Source organism: Echinops telfairi, unplaced genomic scaffold (assembly GCF_000313985.2).
Source record: "Echinops telfairi isolate 266 unplaced genomic scaffold, ASM31398v2 ScPeMD7_7424;HRSCAF=8462, whole genome shotgun sequence".
NCBI classification, from domain to species: Eukaryota; Metazoa; Chordata; class Mammalia; order Afrosoricida; family Tenrecidae; genus Echinops; species Echinops telfairi.
The window spans coordinates 74,720,077-74,737,543 of NW_022111324.1; the positions used below are offsets into that span (position 1 = coordinate 74,720,077).

Sequence of the window (17,467 nt, forward strand, 5' to 3'; positions counted from 1 at the left end):
ACTGCAGCTTTTAGAACACTATGCGATCAACAAGCTTCTGCCTAATGAACCAAGATGTGAGAGATCTAGAAAGCCAACGAAGAGGAATTCTCCAAATATTTAATAGAACTTTGATAACCAAAGATTTCAAAGCAAATATGGCACTTATGATAACTCCAGCATAAATCAAGATGGAGAGCCTGGAGGGCTTCTGATTTGCTAGAATTTCCGAAAAGCCGTCATTGCAACATGTAGTATTCCAATCTTACCAGTTTCAAAGAAAAGAGAGTGGATCACACACGTGTGTACATGCGCGCACACGGTGGTAGTAGAGTATCTAATTCCTTCTTCCTACCACCAAACCATCACACTTGATTCATAAAAAAAAAAGTATGCAGAAATATTTATCGGTTTCCTTTTAATGATTTCTGTGACTTTAATTGCTACCATCGCTGTTATTTCTGGTATCTCAACATAAAAACATTCCAAAAATCAGCTTGGGTCAGGAGCCTGTGGCTGACCACCTGTGTCACTACAGGGGCACTCAGGTCATCAAAGTCGCCGCATCCCAGGGTCACACTCTTATGTTCCGCAACAAGGTGGAGCTGAGAATCGTGCTCCAGGCCACTGAGATTACACAAGTTAAAACACAAACAGCTGACGGCGTGATGTGAAAGATAAGTACTTGTTTCTGTTAGCATATTTACCAACTAAAGTCACGAAATAATCCTCATCATTAGTCATGCAGGTAACTGAGAAAAAGATAGTGCAGAAATTAAAAATAAAAAGTTATTCCTTCCTTCCCTCCCTCCCCGCACCCCCCCTTCCCTAGACTACAAAATGTTTTCCCTGGGACCAGGCCTTGAAAAGGCCACTCCCTATTAGTGTGTCATGCATTACGGCCTGCAATTAAAAAAGCTAACTTTGTGGTGGTTGTAATTATGTTATAAAAATGTCCACATGCATATATCTAAAAAAGATTGAAAACCTACAGTAAATCTACAATGTACTGTTTTACATTTGAGCACTGGTTTGTTATGTAGGAGTCATAGATTTGGTAAAGCATTGTAACAATCGAGGAAGGCATCTAAATCTTTAAATTCTGGATGAATTGTATGGTTTAATCTACAAAATTGCATGAAGGCTAACTCGAGAGACTTCCTATCATTCTAAAATTCCTCAAGCTGGACACATCATTTTCAGGACGCTTTCTTATAAATACCACCCCACTGGAAATACACACGAATTCCATTTGTTCCACATTTACGATCTTAACCTAGACAGGCTGATCAATTATTCATGGAATATCAAATATGATAGGAAGACAAACCTGAGAGAAACATTTACAATACAATTAGTGTAACTTGCTAACTTCTTCATCAGCACTCTCTGGGTAGGGGTTGGGCGTGGGGGTGGGGGATCCTTAAACCTGTCTCCGCTTTATGTTAGCAATGGATTGTAGGAAATGTGCCGGTTTTTATCTTGACATGAAAATATTTCTGTGTCCTGTGATCTTGCCTGGCGAGTGTAGTATTTTCTGAATAACTGTTACAGGAACTCTGATACGACTCTCCTCCATCTTGTAAAGGTCGGGGGGAAAAAAGCAGCAAACTAGAAAGGAACCAGCTTATGGCCGGAGTGCAGGCTTCGAGAACGGTTGGTTCTTCCCTCCTTCCAACCGCTGGTCTCCACCCTCTCCTCACAGCTCACGAAATGCAGGGTTGGTTGGTGCTGTCAACAGTTTTTGTTTCTGGGTATTTCTTTGCTCCAGAGTAAAGTCTCCTTCTTCGTTTGTTTCTCTATGTAGAGTTTGACTTGCTCAGTTCCTGCCGGATTGCTAGTTAGAAAAGGCAAAGACATTTGAAAGTCAGTATCATGATCAGGTAAACCAATGAGTGCATCATTCCTAAGTAATCGTAAGGTAGGACCATACACAAACTCCAACACTGCTTTCGCATCTTGCACAGCCTAGTATCATTGCTTTCTTACGACGAAAGGGACATTATTTCCAAGAGACTTTGTCTTGTGCACTTTGGATATGTTATCAGAAGACCCAGTCCCCAAAGAAGGATGTCATGGTTGGTAAAGTGGAGGATCAGCGAAAAAGAGGGAGACGGTCAAGGAGATGGACTGACACACTGGCTGCAACAAAAGGCTCAACTGTCACAATGATTGTGAGGACGGTGCAGGACTGGGCAGAGTTGTGTTCCGATGGGCACAGGGCCGCCTGCCATGAGTTAGAACCGACCCGATGGTACCAACAACGTTTCCACGCACATGGAGTACAAGGTGCAAGCACTAAATCCATGGGCTAAATCACAGTAGTGCAGTGGGATGGCTGTGCTAGAGAACCTTCAGATGGGTGCTCATTGGGTCCCCTTCTAGTGTCCTTCCATGTCTGCAACTGGAGGGTAGTGCTTTTCCTACAAATAGCATGTTGTTGGGTTGTTTTTGTTTTTTTTTGGTGGCGGGGGGGTTGAAAAAGGGAGAGCAAACTGTGCAACTCCCTTATATGCATATATGTGTATTCCATGCAAAGCTATGGACCATGAACATGTCTTCTGACAAAAAAGTGACACTATAGAAAAGAAATTGCTTTAAGCCCATAGATAAGAAACTAGGTATTTCTTAAGGACATTTTCTTTACATTCTTTACATAAAAAAATACATGAAACAGAAGTAAAATGGTTTTTCTTGAACATTATTTTAAAGGAGTGGTAAATTTAATTAGATACTCACCATCAATGAGCTCTTCTTTCAGTTTTGTTAATTCTTTTCTCATTTCATCTAAAATATCCTAAAATACCAGAAAAGAAATCAGAAATGTAGAAAAGCAAATTGCCGCTAAAATATCCCTGCAAATATATTTGAAGAATGTATGAAATATAGTGTGTGGCTTTTGCTTCCAGAGTCAAATTGTATTTCTTCTTCTTTTTTTTAATTAAAAAATTTTTTTAAAATCCTTTTATTATTCTGTTTTAACAAATGGCCCCAGGGATAGGGAAGCAGGGGAAGGGGGAGGAGGGAAAGCGAGGCCCCAGCCCCACAGGCCCTCCCCACCCAACAATTCTATTTCTTCAAAGACTAGCATTCACCTACAGATGGTAGGACTGTAACATGGAGCAACCACTATGGGAAATGGCATGACGCTTCCCTAGAAAGTTGGAACTAGAGATGCTGTATGACACAGCAATCCCACTGTGAGCTGCGTGTCCTGAAGCAAGAGCCTTGACACAGAGATACACACCCACATTCACTGCAGCATCAATCACAAGAGAAATGCCTATCAATGGAGGAGTGGATAAACCAGTTATGACACATACTACCCAACACTGATGACGAGGAATCTAGGAAACAAATCATGGCACGGATGAAATCAAGTCCATCACAAAAGGAAGGGTAGAAAGGACTGCAAAGAACCAGGGGGAAAAAAGAACAAGGAAAGGTACACACACACAGGTAAAACAAACCATTCCTCCCACTTGACATAAACCTAAGAATGCCAAGATAGCTAATAGACCGCACTCTGAACAAACACTCACAACCAGTGAAAGGTGTGACATAGATACTTTTCCCTTAAGTTAGCAGCTCCAGTTTTATTACCTTCACTAATCTACCTCACTTCTTATCATTCTAAGAGCTAATGCAGAAAGAAGCCGCAAGGAGGAGAAGGGTAAATCGGACAGCTAGTTCTTGGCAAATTTATCATCCCATTTGAAGTGTGGGGGGAAATAGAGTTTACAACTTCGTCCTCTTGATGACTTCCGAACTATGTTTCAAGAATTGTAGGGTTTCCCTGGAGGGGCTGGGGGCTGCTTTCAAGAGTCCCAGCAATAAGTAGCTGAAACATGTTGGAAATAGGAGGCACAACCCAGATTATAAAGATTTAGTATAATTTACAATGTAAAATACCTCATTAATAATCTTAAAATATTGATTACTCATCGAAATGTCAGTTTAGACAAACTGAGCTAAATGAAAGAGTAAAACTAATGCCATTTGTTTCCCTATGCTTTTAAAATGTGAGTTCTGGGAGATGTCAGTGCTGTGGCCTACATTCCACTTCCATTGAACAGAGCTGCTCTGGGTGTTCCTCCATCATCAGAAACCATACCATGTACATTTGGAATACATTTACTTGGTGTATTGGCTTGTGCAACTTGGGCTGCTAACTGCAAAGTCAGCAGTTCAAACCCACCATTCATTACATGGGAGAAAGAGGAGGCTTTCTGCTCCTGTAAAGATGTACAACTTGGGAAATCTCACAGGCCGTTCTACTCTGCCCTACAGGGTCGCTACAATTAGTTGACTAAATGACAGTGAGTTATATTTTAACAAATTCACTCCTCCCGTTATAAATTTATCAAGAATTGTATAATATCAAAAACTAAAAGGGCTATGACAATATGATTTTAGTGGGTAAAAAGCAACAGCTCTTTGTGAGAATTAAGGTTAAATTATCTGCCTACCTCAGATAAAATGGAATTGTTCTATGTTGAGATCCTTTAAAAAAAGGTTTTCATGTTGGAAATAAGGTCAAAACTATCAAATGGTTTAATTACTCCATTTACAAATGAGAACACTTAAGCATCTAAGTTATTCTACAGGCTCTTGAATACTCTTCTTTTTCAGAAAAGTTAAAATCATTCCAAAATTAAAATCTACTCTTCTTTATGATTTCAGATACCAGAATTTACATTTTAAAATGTTTACAAATGTGCTAATTTAATTCAATATGGAGAACACCAACTTGATTATCGGTGACCACAGCTCCCTTTAAAAAAAAGCTTAGAGACAATGTTATAAGCATGAAATGCTATTGTCAACCAAATGTGCATCCAAAATAACACAACTCAATCTGACTTTTCAAATCTTTTTATACTATAAAAACTAGGTTTCTCTTAAATTATTGCTAGTATTTCGCTCTTTAGTTTCTTCATAACTTTTATTTTGAACTCACATTATGAGTCCCACTCAAACATTTGTTAGCATTAAAAAACAAAGTATGAGAATGAGAAAAGAAGGGGCTTGGGAAGTAGTACTACCGGGTTTTCATTCTGACTCAGCTCCCTACTTAGGCACAGGGCTCGAGGGCATGCGTGGAGGCCTCTGAACTGCAGCCAGACCATGAGGAGGAGGGACCACGACACGCTAAGGAACTTAGCAAATGCCTGCAACGACTGTATCATAGTCAACTAAGTATCTAACTACCAATGAAAAATACTCTTACGTTGTAATTACTTTCTGAGACCATCCTGAAGTGCAGTCAGAAGACGAAGATTAAAATTTTCATTGCAGTCCCATCTACATGGCTCAATAATAGTTTTTCCTACCACACACTGCTTTCAACTTTTGACTTCATTTTTACCAAATAAAAGAGTCATCACCTCTTCAAAGAATTAAAATTTTTGTAAAGTACATAATCCCATCCCCTAATGCCCCTTTTACTCCTTGTAGGTATCACACAGAAGGCCCGTGCGCTCAAAATATGGGCAGTATCTTATCCTTCTGAAGTTGAGCTAACTGTACATAATGTTTTGTTATCCATCTGATTCACCTCATGTGGCCCAGTGCTCACAATTCACTGCTAAGTCTCTATTCTAAGTTATAATTTCGGGGTGGCTAGAGCTCTCTACTGTACAGCTGTGGGTGGTGGTTACTTGCTTATTCTAACTCATGGTGACCTTGTGTGTGCACAGAACTGCTCCACAAACCATCAACCCTGTCTTCTGAGGTGCCTTTGAGTGGGGTTGATCCACCAACCTTTTGGCTAGTAGTCAAGGGCTTAACTGTTTGCACCACTCATGGACTCTTTGTTTAAGTGTGTACATCTATAGAATTTTCTTAGCATCAAGTCCTGCAAGTGAAATTGCTGGGTTCAGGAAATAACATTTGAGAATTTTGAATCATTTCCCAAACACCCCCTTCAGAAAGCATTAGAAATATACATGAGTGCCCATTTCCCAACATCCTTGCCAAAACCCTTGCCAGTGAAAAGCAGGAAGCCCTTTGTTTTTCCCAAAACAATTGTTAAGCAGACACCAGAGTTAAATTTTTACACTACACCATTCAACAATGACACCCCCCCCACCCCCGCCCTCCACCTATGTTGTAAAAACAGAGTTGTAAAAATAACATAGAACGAATGTTACTTGAAATTAATTTGTATAAAAATACCTAAACTTTGGGTTCAAGTACAGTCAAGTCAAAAATATGCCTACGAGATTTTAAAAAGAGAAACCAGCATACATGGAGGCAAGCTGTCACTGAACGCATACCTGCTTCAATCTGTCGTAGTCTAGTCCCTCTGGCTGGACTCCGTTGGCACTGGGCTGTGATGAGGGGGCAGACTTTGGTCTGTACAAGGAAATTCCCAGAGAAAGTAAGCAGCACTTTAGAATATTTAATGAGCGTATAGGTGAGTTTTCCCACCACCAGAATTAAACACACTTGGTATACAGAACACACTGTGTTAAAGAGTTAATTGTCCCCATTGGTGGCTGGGCTGGTTAGAACATACAGCAGAAAGTATGTTTCACTTTTCTCAGGATTTCCAGTTATACTTATAAAGAAGCTAGAAAAAAGTGACAGGATGATCAGACTTCTTTGGAGAAGAAGAGGCGACAGACACGAAGCAGGTAGGCCCAGACGCAAAGGCCAGTGGGAACAACCAAGGTCCAGGAAACACAGCTTGCTTTTTCTTCTTGTAAAATCTTACATTACCTACCCAATACCTGAGACACCAACAGAAGGAAAAACATAAAAAACTTGAACATTTTACTCAAATATTAGTTAGTTCACTGATATGTCTCAGTTTGGGAATAAGAGGCCAACAAAACATTATAAGAAGCAAGATTTTTTTTTGTTCTATTTCAAGCAACAAAATAAACAACAACTTTGGAAAAATGACTATTATGTTAGAAATAGATTCAGATTCCATCAGCAATATATTTCACTGTAGAGTTTGATGGAGCTGTTTATGGAATGGCAGATTCTTATAGGAGAACAACTTTCATACACTTATTTTGTAAAAGCAGGAAATGCCAGAGAGATGCATGCTGTCAATCATCGCTGGACTCTTCACAGTTGAGTCTATTAAATTTTTTACATGAATTAACAAGTTTTACATATTAGGTATGTATTAAGCAAAAGTTTCAAAACCAAATAAATTAGTCATGACTCCCTCTCTCTCCAATTCTAGCAACCAAGCCCTCCATGAAAAACCTAATGCTTTTGTTGGGTAATTTTCTATTTTCTGGCTTAGCACACAATATAGTTCAGTGGTCACTCACTAGGGTCCAGAAATCAATGCAAGGTGAAGCCATTAATCAACTCATGTCTTTCCAATTTTGCAGATAAGACTGGAAACCTGAACTGAATATATGCAACAACTTTTTGTTATAATTAAAAGTTCAGTTTTTATAAGCCATATTGTATCCAAACCCATAGGACTTGTTTGTGAAGATGCAATACTGAGCTAATTTATTATTAAACATATGCATATTGCAGTTTAAAATTGTTATGAAGTTGGCCAACCAATTTTTGACTGTTATCTGCTTCTACAACTTAGATGAATGAAGAAAATATTAACTTTCAGAAAGTTAATTCTTTCACTGAGTGAGCACTCGTCTAGGCCAAGCAGGAGATACAGACTTTTACATGACTAATTTCCTGTCCTCTTTACTTTAAGGAGCCCTGGTCTTGTAGTGGTTATGCCCTGGGCTGCTATCTGCAAGGTCAGTAGTTCAAAACCACCAGCTGCTCGGAGGCTGAAAGAGGTGGCTTTATAGTCCTATAGTAAGTTACTGTCTCAGAAAACCATGGTCAATTCTACCCTGCCCCAGAAGGTTGCCGTGAGTCAGAATTGACTTGATGGCAATGAGTTTGGTTTTGGTTATTGCCGACTTTGCTGATGACTCGATCCTTTAGTCTCATGAAATCTAGGGAGATCCACGGTGCTTTGTGGAGTTGGGCTACAAGTATTTTTGAAGAACAGGCACACTGAATTTCATATACCCATGCCATCGCTTTCTGCTTTCTAGAATTGAAGAATTACTAGTATGCCTTCTTTCACATTTTACATTCAAGTGGTGCAATTGTTAGTTATCTTCTCCCAAGTTATACAATGAATAACTCCTCTTACAAAAATTCAAATGAATGAACGTAGCCTGCTACTTAACCTAGAATCATATTATTAATATGCCCATACTTACTAAACAATGCCCAAAATCTTACTGCTGTTATATAATAAGCAATAGTGGAAACATGCATTAAAATTTTTTTGATTCATGCTAACATGCAATCCACCACCACCACCACAACCACCACCACCACCAAGGTAATTAGCTAAAGGGGGGAACTTTTCATACTTAAGGAAAGAAGTAATCACCACTTTTTTTTTTCCATGAAAGGCTTATCAATGCCTCCCCAAAGGGCACTGTGTATAAAACAGCCCAGCTTCCTGCAGCCTCACTGTTCCATGCTATCAACTCCATGTTCCAGCTCCATCAGAGTCTTCAGTCAGAACAAGTGGAGGGGGGGCGGGGGAAGCTAGGGAAGCCAATTTTTCACTACTACCATGAACATTTTATGGAAATTTAAGTCACTAACATAATAAACTTATGAATGGTTTTAATCATCCTTGGCGTGAAAATAATTTTGGCAAAAAAGCCCCTAGTGATCGTGGCGGGTACTAGTGCCTGAACCATGTTATTTGTACTCCGGCAGACGCAGTCCTTGAACATTAGATACAGACAGGAACACGGTGGCAGTATTTACTGGAAGCAGTGGCGTAATAAGAGGGCTTTACAGAGGTTTTCATCGCTTTATAGTAAGTGTTATCTCTTAAGCACCTTCCTATAATTGTACAATAATAAGTCCTATTCTGCCACATTAATCTGAGGATTTGCCACCTTTATCTTAAGTCTTTTATTTATTGTTTTAAGGCATACTCGGGCTGCTCGTCCTGGAGAACCACAATCTGCTGACTCTAGAAGCTGGCTGATAAGAACTCTCAAGCTATTATAAAGCATCCAGGGAACAAGAAGTCCTGAGAGAAACCCCCCAAATTACCCAAATGTCATTATGTACATTGTATTGTGTTTTGACAAAGGGGCCCTTGTGAGTAGTGGTTACAAGTTGGGTTGTGAACCACAAGCTAAGCAGTTCAAAACCACCAGCTGCTCCTCAGGAGAAAAGACTGGGCTTTCTACTTCTGGAGAGTGTTAAAGTCTTGGAAACCCACAGGGGCGATTCTACTCTGCGCTAGAGGGTCGTTATGAGTCGGCATCAACTTGATGGCAGTTAATTTGGTTTTTTGTTTGTTTGTTTGAAAGCTACATAGTCCAGATAGTACAAGCCTCAGGTTCTCATTCATTATCCTATTCAAACCATAAGCGATGGCAAGAAAATGGATACTGTTAAATTTTTCTAATTAAAGCTACAAATTCAGGATTAAAAATAAAAGCCTTTTACATAAAGCTACAATGAAACGTTTCAGGCTACCTCCTATTGTCCTTGTGGTGATTACCAATCCAGGTAGAAAAAGCTCAGCCCTATCCTGATCAAGTCATTGAAGTCTCAAGTCACAAAGGCACAGCAGGGGATACCTGTGTAATGAATCATAGGACCTGTTGTCAAAAACAATCTGATTTTTCCTTGGAGAATCCCGTCTATGAAGGGGAAAAGCCATTTAAAGGAGTATACAATAGACCTTTCAGAAATCAGTATGTTACTACTTTACAGGGTTCTTAGTCATATAGCACTCAAATTTTAAAGGAGATCATTAACCTTAATGTTTTTTTCTTTCAAAAAAAAAAATCAAAAAATATTTTTAGACTAAGGCTAGTTTTATTAAAATCTCAAGAATTATAATACATTTTAAAAAATTATCGCGTAGTAGCTACTTTTATAGATTGTGCATATAATAAAACCAACCACACAGATTTAACAAATACCAAAACACAGCCAAAGACCTTTCTAGTAAATTGAATATAAAGCTACGAAGAGCAGAAGCACCAAAGGCATTACAGTTGAAAGTACACAGAATTAGCTCCTCTCAGGAAGCACCAACAGGGCCTTTCCCCCCATGTGGGGTACACTCCTAATAAAAATCACAGGAAGATTCCATAAACTTTCCAAGATGTTGCATTCCAGACATAATTTAAGTAAGGTGACCAGACTCTAACATTGGTAAAACGGGACCCCATTGATAAAACCCATATCATGGCGAAAGAGCCACATGGCAGCCGAAAACCGTATACCCTAGCTTGTCATGCATTTTTTTAAAAAATCAGGACTTTTTAAAAATGCCGCAGTACGCGGGAAAAATTGTTAAAAATTGGGATTGTCCCGCCAAAAGTGGGATGTCTGGTCATCTTAAATTTAAGGCATGCTGAACGAAAATATTCTCTCTTTATTCTACTATGTGACATCTTGATGTAATAAACACAGTATAATGCAATACCTTCTATATTTTAAGATATGAATCTATCTTCGACTAATATAGCTTTGATGAATATTCAGGAGAGAAAGAGGCTCTTTTACACAGTGCAATGATCGGACATACTTAAACTTGGGAAGAAAAGTCTTTTAATCAAATTTGTCTTATTGATAGTTGGTGTAAGACTGTTTTCAGTGACCTCCCGAAAGTTTTATGACTGGTCAGAAAGGAAAGCCGGAAAGGATTTCTAGTTTGAGAAAGGAGCAAGATACACTCTAACATAGAGTGTGATTATAAGGAACTGGTGGCCAACAAGGAGGCCTGGTGGTGTAGTGGTTTCGAATTGGGCTGCAAACAGCAAGGTCAGCAGTTTGAAACTAGTGGCTGCTCCCTAGAAGAAAGATTAAGATTTCTACTTCCATGAAGAGTTAGTTTGGGAAACTCATGATGGCAGAGTGTTTGCTTTTTTGGTTGTGGACAATAAGGGGCCCGGGTTGCGTAGTGGATTACTTGCTGGGCTGTTAACCACCAGGTGGGCAGTTAAAAAGCACCACCTGCTCTTTAGGAGAAAGATGAGGTTTTCTACAATCTAAGAATCAAGGTTAGACTAATCTACACACACACACACACACACACACACACACACACACACACAAATGCTGAACATTTAGTGAACTTCATTTAGAAGGCTGAAACATCATTCCACTAACTGGACCCAAACATATCAAGGAAGATATTCTATTTGGAAAATATCTTTCATATTCTCTTTTGGTTTTATGAAAGTTCATAAGATGAAGAGTCATGGAAAACTGGAGAAGGAATTATTCCTCACCATTATTCACATCTGCAGAAGCCAAGCAGCACAGTCCTGAGCGCTGGGAGGCACTGCATACCCAGGCCTTAGAATGTGCCCTTTTCCTATTCGACTGTAAAAAGGCGACTATGGTCAACAAATCCCCAATTTTTTTTCTAAAATCAAATACTTTTCTTAGAAAGAAAAGAAACGGAAGGAAGGGAGGGAGAAGAAAGAAAGGAAAGAAAAGAAAGAGAGAAAGAAAGAGAGAGAGAAAGAGAAAGAAAGAAAGAAAGAAAGAAAGAAAGAAAGAAAGAAAGAAAGAAAGAAAGAAAGAAAGAGACCCAGTTTCTTTGGATCATTATCAAATTTTCTCTGCTACCAGACCCACACAAAATCCAAACCCAGGGGTAGTTGCAGGCTCCCCCAGAACAAAGGTTCGTCCTTGTTTTTTTTTTCCCTTATTAGGTTTTCTGTGATTACAAGCAGGGTAGTTTTTATGAAGCACAATAAAACTAACAGTTAAAGCAAAAATACCTGTTTTTAAAGTCTCTAAATACATAATATTTTTTTCCTGGGAACAAACGTTTTAAACTTTCTCAAGAACCAAGATATTTCACGTAGTCTCACTATCTGTGATACACATTTAGTCATAACACAGTATATGCCTACCTAAGGAATGCCGCACCTGCTTGGCCATGTCCACACGCCCATGCACAGATGTGAACAAGCATTAATCAGTCTTATTGCTGAATGCTATCTTTTCTACATCCGACAAATTCAGAGTTTAGCTTGCTCTCCACCTACCATCCTTTCAAAGAACACGCTATGAAGGATGTTACTGAGACTACTAGAGAAATCTGAACATATTGGATATATTTTGATAAGCAGCTCTGGTAGCACAGCGGTGTATGCTTCAGCAGTTTGAAACCACCACCTGCTCTACAGGAGAAAGAGGAGGTTTTCTACTCCCATGGTGCTGTCCTCTCAGAAATCCAAAGGGGCCGTTCTGCTTCAGTCTGTGAGTCAGAATGGACGCGATGGCTGTGAGTTTGGGTTTTTGAGGTATTATTTGATCAGTTTTAACATTCTTGAAAGTGGAAATAGTATTACAGTTACATAAGAATATGTCCTGGTTTTTACCATAAATCCACAAGTACTTGGGGTGAAGCAGTGTTATGTCCACAACTTACTTTCAAACTGTTAGAGTGGGGCAGCGTAAGTGTATATGAGAAGTAAAAAAGTATTGCTACTAGAGGTCTAGTTTATACATAATCTTAAAAAACAACACATAAAAGGCCCACCAAACAGTGGCTTCCTAGTGGATCTGGTGATAGTTTCTTTTATTCAAAAGGGTTAACCCTCTTGAATAGATTTTCTTGAAGGACACAGGACTGGCATGGGGGTTTATTAGGAAGAAGTTTTAAGAAAATTGAGAACTGTGGTGGTGAGAAAAAAGGTTGGAAAAGTGTGATGAGGAATTTTTTCCCCACCACAATGCACCTGCTTATTCTTCGATAGTTAATAAGCAAAGGTTGTCCCAAGACAATTCCATTGGGAAACCTTACCCTGTCTGCCCTACAGCCCTGACCTTGCCTCTTCTGAGTTCTCTCCGCTCGCTCCCTAGACTCAAACAACACTGAAGAGGAGCACAGTTTGAGACCCTTAGTTATGCGAAAGCTGTCTTTCCACATGGGGAACTCAAAGCAGCAGGGACTTCTTTGGGAAGATGGAAACACACCCTTCGGACACGCACAGAGCTGGGTGGAGGCAAGGCTGAGGAACAAGAGCTGATATTTTTGTTTAGTCTTGAATTTGTCACAGAAATCAGGAGATATAAAAAATTCCAGACAATCTGACTAATAAGGATATAGAGCACTACTTATCAGATAATCACCACTAGTAAAAATATGAGACCATGGAATGAGAAATAAGAAGATATTGCTTAAGAGCTATAGGGGAAAAAATCTGGAAATGGACAGTGGTGATGGTTGCACACATGATGAATGTAATCAATGTCACTGAATTATACATGTAAAAAAAAGGGTTTATGTGTTTAGTTACATATATTTAGCTACAATAAAACACACGCACATGTATTCTTAAGCTGCCTAACACTAGTGGAAATCTGGGTATCTTATTTGCTCTTCTGTATAATTTTGAAATCTACAATTTGACAATTTCTGTAATAAAATTTACTTAATTCTTGTTAGATACAAAGGCAATGTTAAACTTAGGGGGAAAAATGGATACCTGGAGATAACAGGTGACTTGCTGCCATTCATGGTATTTGTTCTTTCCCAAGGTTTTCTTGTTGGTTCTTGAAAAATAAAGGACACCAGTTACTAAATACCACCCATGTTCCCAGAGTTACTATAAAGTGAACAGCTAAAGCCATCAGACATGCTTGTATGGGAATATGAATAAGTCCTCTAAATAAAGTGAAATCTCAAGTGTGACAATTTCCCTTAGAAAACATCAGATGATTACATTCAAAACACTGTCATCTACGTCTTGTTGCTTTCCTGAAATGGCCTGTTTTTGTCTGTAATAATAAACTAATAAAAACTTTAATGATAGTGTAGTAATAAGGTCAAGGTAGGTCATTTTAATTAGAATGCAAGAATACAAACTATTGATTTATATTAGTTTAAATAATTTTCAAATCACAATCTTTATAGTGTTTATGTACATCAACATTTATTCCAAATTCAAACAGCCCTTTTAGAGGAAAAGTCAAATAACTAAAAAACCCAGAATAGAACCCTATTATAATTCCTTGTTTCTCAAACCAGCAGGTCCTGGAACTTAGCAGACAATTTTGTTAAATTTCAGTTCACTCTATGTCCTTAGGAGGAGCCGAGTGGCAGGAGCAGCATGCCATGGAAGAAAGGCTTCCTTGGAGATTCCAGAAACCCCCTGGAGCAGTGGTCCTCTGTGATACAGAGGGTCACCAGGAGTTGAGAATCGACTCACTGGCAGCTAAAAACAATCACAAACTCTTAATATAAAAGAGACTGCATGTGTGACAATTGCTTTTCCAATTTGGGCTGAGTCACTGGTTGTCCACATAGGCCTCAGGGATGACTGGGTGAAATCAGAGTGGAATCTTGTTTGAAAGAGAGCCTGGGATCTCACTGTGAAAAGTCTGTAAGTAGCACCCACCGGGGGCTTCTGCAAACTCTCATTTGGTCGCTAGCTTGTTTGCGCTTTAAATTTGCATAAGCAAATTCTCCCATGAAAGCTTGTTTTTGTTCTGATTTATATTGCATCTGGGAATCTCTGAGTAATCTTTCTTTGTTCTCATTAACCAATCAAAATCCTTCCCTTTCAGTTATACAAGTACTTTTTTATTCTTACTTTTGTTTTCTAACACATTCTCTCAAGAACCAACACAGTGGTGGCAGGTTCCAGTTGGGCAGGAGAGACCAAATAATCAGATCAAACGTCCAGGATAATGCACACAAGACCGGTGCATGAAAAGGGGGGAGCCCTGGATGATAAAGAACACGGCAGGCGAGGGAATGGTCACTGGGACACTTTCAAAAAGGAGGAAGGTAGAAAGTTGAGGAAGTAATTCCAAAATTGCTAAACTATAACATGGGATTGCATGTACATGGGATTATAAAGGGCTTAAGAACAAGGCAATGCTGTCCATGGTGTCATCACACAAAGAGAAGTTACTAGGTCCAATCGGGAAAGCAGGGTCATTTTAATTGGAGAGTACTGATATCTAGTATCCTCATGGTTATATATGTTGGGCTGTTAACCACCAGGTCAGCAGTTCGAAACCACAAGGCGCTCCTTGGAAGAAAGATGAAGCTTTCCACTATTATAAAGAGTTACCGTCTTCAGAAACCCACAGGGACAGTTCTACCCTGTCCTATAGGGTCACTACAAATGAGAATCAACTGGATGGCAGTGAGGGTTTGTTTGTTTTGTTTTTGATATCTCTTGAAAATTTGCAAACATTAAAAAATATTTCTTATAACTTACCAGGTGTACTTGTGGATGTCTTAGAAGTTACAGGCTCTGAATCTTCCTAAATATACATAAACAGATGTTAATGATATTATATCTATATAGACAGATAATCCATGCCTTACATTCCCATTTCTAATATTCTCTTTATGCTACATCCCACTTTCCCCCTTCATCTATCTTTTCTCCCATCCACCAGCTTTCTTCTCTCACCGACCAAGTATTCCCCTCGATTCCCCCCAATTCCTTCCTACGGTCTGAGCGAGAATGGCAGGAGCTCAAGATCAGGGGTAAGTTTGGCCAAATGTAACAGGCTCACACCACCCTTTCTTTGTTGACTCCAAATTCTAGGAGAGCTGGCCTAGGAAGAGGGTATGGAGGCCCCGCTCTTAAGGGCGCACATCTTTTAACCACAGGCCTTCTAAGGAAAACATTTAGAAATGGCTGATTCCGTTTAATTCCCTCATTTCAAATGGAAAAGTTTTGAGTCCCCAAGAGATGGAAAAAATCCTTATTTTGTGTGAGGCAGGGTTCGGTACAGAGTTAAGATCTACAAATCTGACGTTCACTGCCGGGTTTCCCCACAACCCCACACCTTCAACCCATTTTACAAGGAATGCCATTTAAAAATTTACACATACCACTCAAAACAAGCCATGTCTAATATCTGAAGAGTTAAATACAAACACACGTAAGCCCACATTCATTGTGCTCACACCAACTCATCTTTCACACAACTTCCGGAATAAGCGCTGCTCTGATGGCAAGTTTAAAGGCTGCGTGGCAGTCCACCGTGGTAAACTCACATTTTTGTCCTCTTTTTGTTCTGCTTCTACTGTTGATCCCTTTTCAGCAATCCTTCTCCTGGAACAAGGCAAACCACATTTTAAAGACAAATCCGTCTATCTCAATATGGAACTACTCTGTCCCGAGGGAAGACCTGCACCCAGTTAAATTACACTTAGAATAAAATGAACAACCCTCTCAAAATCCTGGGCGCAGTCACATTAATGAAATCTCCCACTCACCTCCTAGCCAGCAGGGCACTCATTTCTTCCATTAAACCACTCCCCCCTAAAGGAAGGGGTCCATTTCCACGACCCGTTTCTGTTTTAGATGAGGCTGAATTCACACCAATGGTATTCCCTCCACTTGGGCATGAGGCATCCTCCATCTTAACGAGAACACACACACTTAATAAGCCCGTGTAGTACTGCAGCCATGCTGTTTACCAACACTCAGCACATCCACAGACACATCAGCAACAATGTTGATACAACACCAAAGGATTTTTGTTCGCTTAACCCTTTTTAAGAACCATGGGAGTGTGAATAGCATTAACTTTATATATCAATGGGAGCCTTATCAAAGTTAGCTACAGCAACACAGCACAACACTACGAGCTGTTTCAGTAGTATTCTTGCTTCCTACTTGCCCTCCAAGGAAGCATAACCAGAACCTCGTCTTCAGGAAACATTAGCTAACCTCAAACTGAGGAATGATCTAGAAAATGACTGTTTTCCAAAAATGTTAATCCCATAAGAGAAAAGTTGAGGAAGTGCAACACATTAAAGAGCTGTGACAAATACATGTAACTAACAGGTAGTCTTGGACAAGAGACACAAATTTGCCGTAAGAGACATTATTGGACAACAGATGACATTTGCAGAAGGTCTGTGGATTACAGCATTCTACCAATATTTGATCTCCTGGGTTTTGATAATTACACTGTGGTCACATAGGTAAATGACTTTGTTCTTACAAAACACACTGATCACAATGGATGTATGTATGGATTGTGATAAGAGTTGTACGAGCTCCCAATAAAATGATTTAAGTAAACAAACAAACCCCCACACGGACACATTTAGAAGAGCAAGGGCACAACAGCTCTAACTCACTTGTAAATAGGAAAAAACAGCGTGTGCAGAAAGAAACTTACATAGAGAAAGAGTAATAAAGCAAATCTGAGTCATAGGTTCACAGGAATGTATACTGTTCTTACAACTGTTTTTAAAAAGTGATTTTAATTTAAAAAAATTCAAATTAGTGACATAGGGTTCATGAAATCAAAATACAAAGAATCCATTATTTGAAGTACGTTAAAAGATAAAAGACATACCTGTAAGACGCAGGAAATTAGAAATGTACTTACCCGTGACACTTTTCTCAGTTTTGCCCCGGCAATTGCAGCTGCAAGTCCAGTTAAAGGGCGATTGTCTTCTGACATGGATCCCACAAAAAATCCGGACGCAGGGAGGGGAGGGGCAGGC

At 39.4% G+C, this 17,467-nt stretch overlaps 1 protein-coding gene across 1 annotated transcript in view; it reads right to left on the bottom strand.

Annotated features, from left to right (window-relative positions):
- Positions 1-380: 380 nt before the first annotated feature.
- The window catches only part of ENAH (ENAH actin regulator), a 171,377-nt gene continuing 154,290 nt past the window's right edge, over positions 381-17,467 (bottom strand). Inside the window, 9 exon segments of the mRNA XM_030887823.2 lie at positions 381-1,816; positions 2,719-2,776; positions 6,258-6,336; positions 9,588-9,650; positions 13,467-13,533; positions 15,210-15,255; positions 16,001-16,058; positions 16,223-16,368; positions 17,350-17,467. The exon segment at positions 17,350-17,467 is cut by the window's right edge and continues 113 nt beyond it. Of these exon segments, the coding sequence (XP_030743683.1) occupies positions 1,779-1,816; positions 2,719-2,776; positions 6,258-6,336; positions 9,588-9,650; positions 13,467-13,533; positions 15,210-15,255; positions 16,001-16,058; positions 16,223-16,368; positions 17,350-17,467 (673 nt within the window). The 3' untranslated portion in view covers positions 381-1,778.